Here is an 11,519-nt window from a genome sequence, read left to right as displayed (position 1 = left end):
CTGCTAGTTGGGGCAGGCACACGCGCTTTCTTGCTGAAGACCGCCCGCGGCAGGAAAGGAAGGGCTCGGCCGCAAGGAGGCACTGTTTTTTTTCTGTCCGAGGCACGCGCCCGGTCCCGAGATGCGACCACCGCGTGTCTACTAGTCGGGATCGTGCCTCCACCGCCGCCGCCTACTCCGCCGCATGGCCCCCCGGCTCTGGCTCTGGCTGCACGGTGAGCAACCCTTCCGCGGCCGCTTGACACGCACGGACAGTCGTAATTGTTTCGTAGTCGGCTAAAATACTCGAGGGCATCATTTTCTTGTCAACTTGGCACGTGCCAATTTGTTCGACATAGGCGCCAGGAACCGTTCCTTAGTTGATACGCTGGCTGCTGGGTATTCTGTCCGTGTAATGGTATCCTTCCGAACGCGTTCGATGGCACTGCGTTGTGCAACATTGGCCTCGCAGGATATCAACCTTTTTTACTGGAGAAATTTTGATGCGGCGTTAATGCGGCAGCCGCAACGGCAGTTCTCTGCAAATGCTTCCGTAGAAACCGTCCGGATTCATCGACAATCACTGAACGTAGCTGGATATTGTGGTGGCTTTCTACGACCTTTGGTGCAAGTTGCCGGCCTCTCAAGCGTGCATGCGCGCTGTGCGACTTGTCAGTGGCGTTGGTGTGCGTGGTACTCCGGCTCCTCTGTACGAACATTCGAAAGTGATTCTGTGTGCGAGCTTGGCTACCGCTGTGTATCGCTGTCGCCCGTTTCATTCGGCAGGCGGCAGTGAAACGCGGCGCTCAGGATTCCACCCTGTTCATCTTTTCTTAATCTCTGTGTTACGGTGTCTGGGTGAGCTCGATTGTGTGGCGGTTATCACCACGCGAAACGCTCCGCTTAGACAGGCTTGCGTAATCGGCGTGCATATGAGCATTTCCGATGTTTTCCAAGATAGAATTCTTTGCACAAATACTCAAATGGCATGCCTCGCTTGTCGCGCCACGGGCTTGGAGGGCTAATTGCGGCCACGCTCTAATAGTTTTCTCGGGAAAGGTACGTTGGGCTAGATACTGGGTGCAACGCTTTGACCTCGACGATGTCATTCGTTCATTTCAAAATGACATAGATCCGGCTAACTTGATAATTGTTACGTGCATGCTGAGGTTAACTTTTGGGAAACAGTCCATCTTACACCAGTAAAGCCTATCCGATTGCAATGCGTCCGCAAATGTGCGATATAGTTAGCTAGATCTATGAATGAGTAGTTGGGTCTGTTTTGACCGCTGTATTTTTGCAACTGATGGTGGACATGGAACTTCATTACCGCGCTATAGCAATTATTTTTTTTCCTCGGTTCGGTACAGCTGGCCTCCGCCGGTGGGAATGCACCTACGAGCCCAGCATTTATTCCCGCGCACGAGACGGATGCTTTAATGTGTTCTCCTCTAATATATTCCTGCATTTTTTTAGCGGTCACATGACTACTATTGCTGGATCATTCGCGTTATATACTCGTAATCCTCCTGTGATTCTTCCTAGGGAAGTGATGTTATGAAGTGGAATTAGGACGATTTTTGAAGCCTGTTGACGATTTGCAGAGTTTAGCTCCCAGTATTAAATTACAAATAAAACAACGCTTGTGTCATCTGCCGAAGCGATCTCAATGACGACCGTTGTGAAGAACATTTCAGTGTGGCGAAAATTAGCTTAGATCTGCTTTACGCCGTATTTATTTGTAATCGGTGCTCGTGTATACTGAAAGTAAGCTGATCAGCCTTGGTTATCTGGGCGTGGGTTAGTTTCGTTTATCAGCTCCGGCGGAATCAATGAAAACACATCAATACTGTGTGGGATATTATTTTCAGATAACGGGCCGCCACTGCACAGCGGCGGACTATTTATGACTGTCTTCGCTTCTTGAGCCACATTCCTGTACGATTAAAACATTTGACGCTTCGCTTGCTCTGCATATCAGTTACTGCGTACGGTAACAGCGGCAACATCAACGCGAACCCCTCTTCGGCATGCAATGGACACATCTACGGACTCAAAGACAACTGCATAGTTCTATCCGGGCTGCGTCAGCCACACAGACCTCTCTGGAAATATGACGAAAAACCACTTCTTTCTGACCTGGCTGAGCTCATTAGGAGGAAACCTTTCGTTACGTACTTCACAGGAAGAACATGGCACGTGGATTTGCATACTGAAAGGCCGTCTTTGTGAGACGGAGGGGGTGCTTAAGCCGAGGTATTCGATTCTTCAAGATAAGAAGCGCACTTTTACCTGAGTGACATAATGCTGCGGAGACTTTTGTAGCCCTTCGATAACGGTCGACCAGTACAGCATTGATCGTACTGGTCAGTTCGATCCCACGAAGTGCACCGCCAGGATGCATACGTCTTGTCTGCTTCACACTACACCGCGTGGTATGTTGCTCCGTCGATAGCAGCGTCCACATTTTGTCCAGTCGGCCTTCGTTGGGGCACGGAGTCTTCACGCTTTTCTGTACCCTCACGGTGCTGTAGTTTTCTGTGTAGCTAATTGAAACCTTGGAGGCTATGCTACACCTGCGGAGCCAAATGCGAATGATGTGTGTCGTTTTACGTGTATCTTTTCTTTTTTTCCTGCTCAAGATTTTTCTTGTCACAAAGGCGGGCAAACTGCACATAACTGGGCAGATATCCCCGATGTAGCCTGGTAACATAACAGATGCGTCGAGCTTTTGTGGTCCTCACTTGGACGCGCGCCACAACCTCGAGGGGGTCAGACGCACTTCTCACACGCACTTCTCACACGCATCACTTTGCATGAATGGGTTAAAGGAGAGAAGGGCATTCGTTCAAAGCCGTGGGGATATGCTCCAAGTGGTACAGGTTTTTACAAGGTCATATCACTGACATAGCCCCTGAGTCGGCTGTTAAACCTCTTCCCAATGCGTAGTGTTGCTTTTCCTTTGTTATTTCAATAGTATTAATCTGATTTTGCCGCAGTTAAACCAGTCGTTCGCACTCAAATGTGCGTTTAAGTGCGCGTAGACAAAGCCATCACTGAAGCTGAAAGCTCGTCCATTTTCTTATGGCCTGCCCACAGGCTTACATAAGCCACCGTGAGCACGCATCGCAAGGACGCGACGGTCGTTGTGACGGCTTGATATGGCGACACTGTCTCGGATCAACGTACTGCAGAGTGCGTGCAATTGGTTCCGACTACTCCCGTAATAAATCACGATGGATAGGAGTGGAACCCGAGACGGGGTCTCTTCGCAGCCGCTCTCGTCGGCGGCTCGGCCCTTGCGGCTTTCCGCGGTCGTGTGGAGCACACCAACAGGGAAGAGAGAAACAGAGTGGGGAAACAAACGGCGCAACATACCAAGGAAGACGGCGGTCGAGGGTCGCGCGCCCACGGAGGCAATTACCGATGTGGCCGCCTGTGTTGTATTACGATTGGGGCAGTCCATTCGGCCATCTCGTTTGCTCGTGATGGATCTAGCGTGTGCGTGCATGGTCGGCGGCGTGCGGCCGCGCGTCTCGCTGTCGCCGGTGGCTGCGTCGCAGAGGGGCAATAGAGCATGCGTACACCGATTTGCCGGACAGCTCCTGCACACGCGCAGTGGCAGGTGTAGAGTGAAGATGTAGCCGCTATGCGTGCGTGGAAAGCGTCCGGTAACCTAGTGCACGTCTACGCTAGTGCGTCTCCGGTACACTAAAGGTCTTTATGACACCGCGGTAGCTCACACGGAACCATATGACGTCTGAATACTACCTCGGATGCCGCGGGGTTAGCTCCTAAACACGATATACATATGGATGGCATGTGGTTGTTGCGTAACACTGTCACTGCCAAGCTTTCGCCTGCTGACAAGTACTTAGTCGTGTATGCGCAGCGCGCACTGCGTTGTAAATCACAACCTTTTTCGAAAAGGATGTGCTGTATAGTTGGGCTTTCGGAGATACTCTCCTTGGACGAGAGCTTTTAAATGGCATTTTGCATACGCTAACCACCGCGAACAGATGCTCCTTCGAGCAGACTCTCGAGAATTGTAGGATGTTAGCGGTTATCATTAGTGTGAGTGAGACGTACACATTCAGGGTCGGCAGATTATTGCGTACGGAAAAACATAGTTGCAGTGTGAGGGGACGCGCAAGTTTCATCTTAGCTTCAAGTCATATCGGAAACATTGTAACTGACCTGGAGGTCGCATTTTTGTAGCGGAGGCCTCACAATTCCTCACGTAGTTACGTGAGGAATCTCGAAACTCTATTCTGCCAAATAATGCCTTTCACGAAAAGCAATTAGGTTACCTTTCAGAGCAGGTAGATCTATTGGGTCTGGTCAATTCTCTACAAATCAGCTTATGTGCGCTATTCAAAATTTACCTTTAACGGATTTTGTTATTCTATAATCCTTTCATTCAGTGGTGCGTTAGCGAATACAAAAGGAAGTAGCGGCGGTTTATGGGCCACTCTAAGAGAAGGGTGTTCCATTTGGGCTATGCATTTTTTTGCCCTTTTTGACGAAAAAAAAAAATATGGACTGCAGCATGGGTTTCTTGTGTAAAATTTCTCGCTCGGAGGAGGCGAGTGTCCCTCTTAAATCTGTTCCTGCCAAAAAGTGCGTACCGATCGTACACCCCTTAGAATGTACTTTCGTCGGCAGGATTTTGTGATTTCGGACACGTACGCCAGTTTCCATCCGCCTGCTCTGTCACCGGCTGTGCGCGCTCTCGCGAACTGTGCGCTTGGTCTTTCGTCGGAGGCCAGTGTGTTTACCACGAGGCAGGTAGATGAAGGAAATCTACAGCACTGCTATTCATTCAGGAAATGTCATGGCGGCCGCTTTGAAGCTTTTGGCTGCCGGAGGTGCTGAAGCAGGCCTCGCAGTGCTTCTTGAGCAAAGCAGGCGCTTCGCCGCTCTTCGCCCACTTGGCGTGGCCGTTGAATTACTGCGCGCAGGCCCCAGCTATAGCAGCACACCCTAGCCTAAGCAGTGCAAGGTCCAGCCTCTGCCGTTAGAAGAAAGGTTTTGATGATTTCAATAGTCGCTCAGTCCCCAGCAGTCAACAGCAAGCTTGCCAACAGAGAACTGTAAAGAAATGAAACTGGAACTGCTGAAGTGAAGAAGCACAAACGCATTTTTCACGTTTTTCAGCTTCTTCCACGAATTCTCTCGCAAGGAGTACCATGTCGCTCAAATGAAAACACAGCTGAAATAAAATAGCAATGGGCTAGCGCGAGGCGGCTATGTCGTAAACGCTATTGATATGTTAATATCACACATACGCGCGCACACACACACACACACGTACACACACGCGCACGTGCACACACACGCACGTGCGCACGCGAAAGCGAAGTGAGGGATATATACAAATAAGACAAACTATACATACAATGCAGGCCTATAGGATATCGCGCCCCGCGTAACACATTCGTCGTAAAGTGACCAGTCGTAGCCAAACGACGGCGAACGAGAGGCACTGTCGGGAGCTCCGTTTAGACCGTTATACAGATGAGGTAAAAGAGGATGGGTTATGAGCGGAAGACGGCTAGAATTTTAAATCTCTATCCGCTAGTCGTTTTAACTTTTGCTAGACCTGCAGAACAAAAACAAATGGATGGAAGATATACAAAAAGTGATGTACCTAGTAGATGTCTCAAACCGAAAGCTCCACCGTAATGGGCTTGGACAGATGCTACCTGCAAAACAATAATAGCTCTAAAAGACTCAACTGGGTGAGTTTGGGAATAGGCTACTAATCCTAAGGTAGCTGTACGTGTGGAATTCTGACTATGGCATGCAGCTGCATTTGTATACAAAAAAAAGAAAAGAAAAAAAAACGAAAGCCATCGTACGTGAACTGTGCGATGTCAGTGCACGGTAAGAACCTCGGGTGGTAGAAATTATCCGAAGCCCTCCATTACGGTGTCATTCATAGCCCCCTCGTGTGTCGCTTCTAGGCATTAGACACTACACTGAATGCAGTAGGCGGCAGCAGTGGGTTACATGCTCACCCATATGAAATCTATGACGCGACAAACCATGTGTGATCTCCAATTACGCCTAAACGGTTGGACATTGTGGCTGGTTTAAGCTTATTAGATAGCTGGCTCTCCAGTAAGTATAGGCTGCAACCGAGATGGTGTGACGTCAGGGGAGCGCTGTTCGTTTTACGTCTGAAATGCGTTTAGCTGCCTCCTCCTTTCACCGGCAGCTCAAACGCCATACGCGAAATCTTCAGGCATTCTTTTTCAAGTAGGGACTGTGATAAAACTTCGCGGCACAACGGCTGGAAACTTCTACATGCACATACTGCACTGATATTTGCTGCAAACCCATTGGTTTTGAAATCTTTAAGCAGAGCTTACCACGCCCTCTAGAAAGCGTACACGAGGTAGCTTTATTACTCTTCTGACCTACTTTTTTCTTCGTCATGTCTCCGGCAAATCGAAACATTGGTGCCACTTAGTGGATACTCCTGTATAGCTCTAAGCGCTGCCGTTTTGGCTCAAGACGTTTTGAATTAAAGACAGCTTGCAGATGTGCTATGTCCAGCTAACCGACCGTGTCAGCCTGCTTTAAGGTAACCAATGCGTTCAATTTGTTCAGATGGTTTTAAAAATACCTTTCCAAAGCTGCATTTCAGAACGCAGTACGTTTCTCTTCTAGCGTCTATACCAGTTTTTTTGTTTGTGCCTGTGGTTAACGCTAAATTATGGAACACAATTGCTCTAAAGGGTATAGTAGAATTGTTGGTTTCAGCTTTATGCATATCTAAAAAAGTTACTGCATATATTTATTTCAATATTTACGTTTTTCACTGAAGGTTATGTCCTTCAAGACGTACAGGTTATTTACAGCTGCTTTATTGTCCGTTTTGGCCCTAGGTTGCCAAATATCAAACTATTATAAAATTAAACGTACCTTTTTCTTTCAGTAACAGTAATTAGCATCCCCATAAATATTTGTATGCAAATTCCACGTGTTACTGGCCTTGAAATGAATCTACCCTACTTGCGCTGTGAAGAAAAAAAAACAAAAAACCTCTTGCTTGTCATCCACCGTAAGGCAGAACAGCTTTCAATCAACTTTTTTCACACTTTTGACAGCATTAGTTTTCTAAAGACTTTGGGTCTACCTATTTACAAAAAAATTCAATATGGCGTCTCTCGTAACCCGAGTCATTTTGGGACGCTAAACTGCTCAAACCAAACCAGGTTTCAGTACGATCTCGCAAAATTTGATCACGATCGTATGAGCAGTTTTTAAGAAGAGGTACATTAAAGTTAAAGTTTTTTTTACAAATATCGTTTTGAGAGAATTGCAGTTTTATATTTCCACATTTACAGCATTCCTTGAATAGATATCAGAAGAATAAAAACATTTTTTCCCATTTGTAAGCACCTTCCCCAAACCTTCCTTAACGTTCTTTTGTTTATATACATTGTTCCTTACTTTCTTCTGAGCTGCGCGCAGCTCTGCCTTCTCAGCATGCTGCTTACCGAGGAAGCGGTTCAGAGAAATTTCGCATACGTGGTATGAATCTAAATGTTTTCACAGCAGTGCATAATGCTTTCTTCTGGCAATTACAGTAGGTCACAGAGCCACAAGTGACAATTTATTAGGTGCGAACCTCAACAAATGCATTAGGGCCGGGGCAGCAGTTCAGTTGCTTCATTGATCCATTGGTGTTCCGCGTCCTGTCATGGAAACGCTTGCTCAAAAGGCCGGGCAACTACAAACCCTGAGCTACTTGCTTTATTACTTTTAGAACAGCAGCTGGGAGGCTGTTTTAAGAGATTTTCATAAAGAACATCGGGAAGTGACAACCCTTGTCGAGTACTGCACCACAATGTTTGATGATCTAAGGACTGAATTGCAGTATTGAAAGAGGAAAATAAGGCGCCGAAAGCAGAAAATTCGGCACTGTCCTCTGAATGGAATTTCTTAAACTACTGTCTTGCTTTGAAGAACGCCCAACAGATCTTGAGCAATATCCAAGATTAATATCTTCATGTGGGCCAGTCGGTGAGGCATCATGGAGATGAGCAGCGCAAGGAAACAAGGACACAAGAACACACGCTACGCTAGTCTGTAAAAACAGGACTACTGCGCTATGTCCTGTTTTTTCGTGTGTTCTTGTGCGCTGCTCCTCTCCACAATATCCAAGGAACAAAAACATTGAAATCAAGGGTCTTACTGTCGCGAAGAATGAAAACCTGCCTGATATCCTTCAGAAAGTTGGTGATGTCTTCAAAGAACGATAGCAGTCTAAGATGTAAAATCTTTCATCGCGTCCCGACAAAAATAGCACATGCCCAAACATTGTAATATAGTTCTGCAATCGGTCCAGGCTTGGTATGGTACTTGAAAAGGCTGGAAAAAAATAAGATTAACACAGACGATTTCGATCTCGGCGAGGACGCTCCCAAAGACACTTCCATCTGCGTGTATGAACGCCGTTGAAAAACTGGTGGGATTGGCAATATTACGAAAAACAAAAAGAGGAAAATAAATGGAAATTCGTCTGGACAAGGCGTCGGCGCACTTTCGCGAGAAATGAAGAGTTTACTGTCTTGATCCTCGTCCATGTAGATGACCTAGACAAAATAGTTAAAGTATATACTCCCGTGACGATGGAAATCATGGTGGCTTCAAAGCTTTTCTTGCCCACGGGTCTTTCAAATCTGCTTTCAAAAAACCAAAACGGGACCTCTTTTTTTTTTCCTTCATATAAGTACTCAAACAATGCGTAACAAACAAGATGAGGACCTTTGCTTTCTCAAATTGTTGAAATTTCCATTTGATGCGTTAATATCGACTGAGAAAGTAACGAGGTGACGATAAAGTTTTAATACTAGATCACAATATACGCATGCTCAAAATAGAAGTGATGAAAGAGGAGGTGGCACATATAACGTTAACGTTACACAAATCTCTAAAAGGCTGTGTCACACCTCGTTTCTCATGGGTACACGATGATTATGAAATACTGTCCTGCAGTTGGCCTCCCAGTGGAAACGTGTCGTCTTTTCTCTCATTTGTCGCCGATTTTGTATCGTGGATAAATGAGAGTAACCTAAATCTGGTTTAGACTGCGACGTCAATATAGATTACCTAATGTCTAATGGACAGCGTGAATTAACTTTGGTTTTAGACTGCAACGTCCTTAGAAATGTCATCATGGAGCCAACGGCAATGCAGACAGTTTCGTCTATTGGTGCATTCATCGCCAATGTTCAGGGTGCATCTGCCCGATCTGGGGTAATTTTCACTCAATTCAACGACCATTTAGCAGTCTTTCTTTTTGTCGACTGTCAAAAACAGCGTTCATAAGGGAAGCAAATACTTCAAACATACCTAAAGGTAAATACAGATACGTTGGGAGTATTCCGAGCCAAATTTAGTGATGTGTCCTGGGACGGCTTGTATGAAATTAAGGATCCAGGCTGAGCCAAGGGACTTTCATAACAGTCCTCAAAAGAATATATGTCGACTGTTTTCCCGAAAAAAAAAAAAAAAAAACTTCCAAAAGATCTAGAAAGCCTCCCAAACCAGGGATCAGTAGAGACTACGTGTAAACGGCTGCAGAGCCGTTTTCTCTCCATGCGCGCTCCCGATGACCCCACAGCTTTTAAAGCGCACAGAAATTGGGTAATATCATTCCTTCGCCAAGCCATTTTATTCATGTGCTCTCTCTTAAGAAAGCACACGATTACAATATTTAACTATGACAAAATAAAAATAAGTGACCTTGAGTGGAAGCAAATCGAATACTTTTTAAACCCCCTGAAGAGCCGCACAAGAGTTGTTCATTATTAATATAAACAGCGCGAACACGAAGACAAGGGACAAGAAACAAGAAAGCCACAGTACATGCGCATGTACTGTGGTTTTCTTGTTTCTTGTCCCTTGTCTTCGTGTTCGCGCTGTTTATATTAATAATGAATAAGTACCAACTCGCCCAACAAAGTATCTTGGTAAGACAGGAGTTGTTCTATGATCACGGTCGGTGATGAAACCTTACCAAGAAAAAAGCTGGCAAACTCTTTTAGCACCATGTTGAGCACCACTCACGATGATCGTTCCTTCAAATAACTTACTCTCAAACTGCGTTTATGTCGTCAACAGATCAATACAAAATTTAAAGTTCTTTCGCAATAGCAAGTCCCTAGGCGTAGATGATTTGCAGGTACAGCCTTCCAAATATGCCCTTTCTTTCATCAGCCCAGTATTGGAATACATTTTCAACACTTGGCTAAAAAATGAAGTGTTTCCCAAGCGCGTGTAATGGGTGGGAGTCTCTATTATTTGTAATGGAAGCGACAGGAATTACTTTGCAAATTAATGTGTCATATCCACTCTTCTCATCTGTCGAAATGCTTAGATAGGGTAACATTTAAAGGGATGTCAGACGTTTGAAAAAAAAAAAAAAAAAAAACCTAATAACTTCATGCCAGCATGGTTTTAGGAAAGGTAGATCGACAGAGAGCGCTCTTCAACAGAAGGAATTAAGTTTAGCATTCGTTGAAAACAGAGAACTAAATAATCTTGGGCATATTTATAGACTCTTCTAAAGCATTTGACCCCATAAATCATGACACTTTACTAACAAACCTCCATATCTGCGGTTCTTGAGGAGTTTTCCTTCAATTCGCACAGTCCTACTTGGTCTTCTGTTGTCTACAGGTAAAGAGGATAACGAGAATTACGATTTCAAATCTTCACGAGCTGGTGTCTCATAAGGCAACATACTGAGTCAACGAATGGATAACTCATAATTATTTGCTATTCAATACTAACAATACTGCAATGCTTTTCAGACGCAGAAGCAAGCTCTCTGAACTCTGACTTTTCGCTCTGTCTTGGTTGAACTAATATTGTACTTGTTTCCGAAGTGTGTGCGTGTGTATGTATATATATAATTGGTTCACAGGAGAGGAAAGGCGCAGTACCTGTCACACTTGTACTGTGGACGCCTGGACCGCGCCGTAAGGGCAGGCAGAAGGTTGGAGTGAAAGTGGAAAGGGAGAAAAGTAAAAAAGCCTTGGAAGTTATCGTTATTTTATCGAGGCTTCGTTACTCTTTCCTGCAACCTGTGAAAGAAATTATTTACCGTTCATTATTCTATTCCGTCATTTGTTATTGTTTTTTTTTTTTTTTGTTTTTTGTAGTGTGAGGAAGAGTTACCTCTTCATATATTAGTAAATTCTGTAAGCTACAAAAACAAGACTCCAGAATAACTGTTAATTTCCCGATGCATCGAAAGAGTGAACATTTCATGCACTGCATATAACTTCGGTGCCGTAACTATATAAACACGCTGTATTAACCCGCTATAGGGTGGCGCTCACATTTTTCAATACGTTCCTTATACTGGAACACAAGTCCCACAACTGCGGTGTGCGCACCCACGATCATTTCCACATTCTGCAAATACGAACAAATTGTTGACGTCAAATGATAAATTATAATCGACCAGTTTTTTTTTTTTTTTTAATGCACCAAATGATCCTTAACATTTTGAAGTGCAT

The 11,519-nt window shown here is 45.1% G+C and overlaps 1 protein-coding gene across 5 annotated transcripts in view; it reads left to right on the top strand.

Moving 5' to 3' along the window:
• LOC146206604 (sushi, von Willebrand factor type A, EGF and pentraxin domain-containing protein 1-like) overlaps window positions 1-11,519 on the top strand; it is a 159,442-nt gene continuing 147,923 nt past the window's right edge. The window contains exon 1 of one of the 5 annotated variants that reach the window (XM_084591363.1): window positions 1-215. In XM_084591363.1, coding sequence (XP_084447489.1) covers window positions 185-215 — 31 coding nt within the window. In that variant the 5' untranslated portion in view covers window positions 1-184. The remainder of the gene's footprint in view (window positions 216-11,519) is intronic. The other 4 variants (XM_084591362.1, XM_084591365.1, XM_084591366.1 and 1 more) reach the window with 4 other exon arrangements.

This window comes from Amblyomma maculatum, chromosome 1, assembly GCF_055883805.1.
Source record: "Amblyomma maculatum isolate TAMU_Amacu chromosome 1, ASM5588380v1, whole genome shotgun sequence".
NCBI lineage: Eukaryota > Metazoa > Arthropoda > Arachnida > Ixodida > Ixodidae > Amblyomma > Amblyomma maculatum.
Note: the sequence above shows the minus strand (reverse complement) of the source record. Positions and strands in the feature narration are given on the sequence as shown.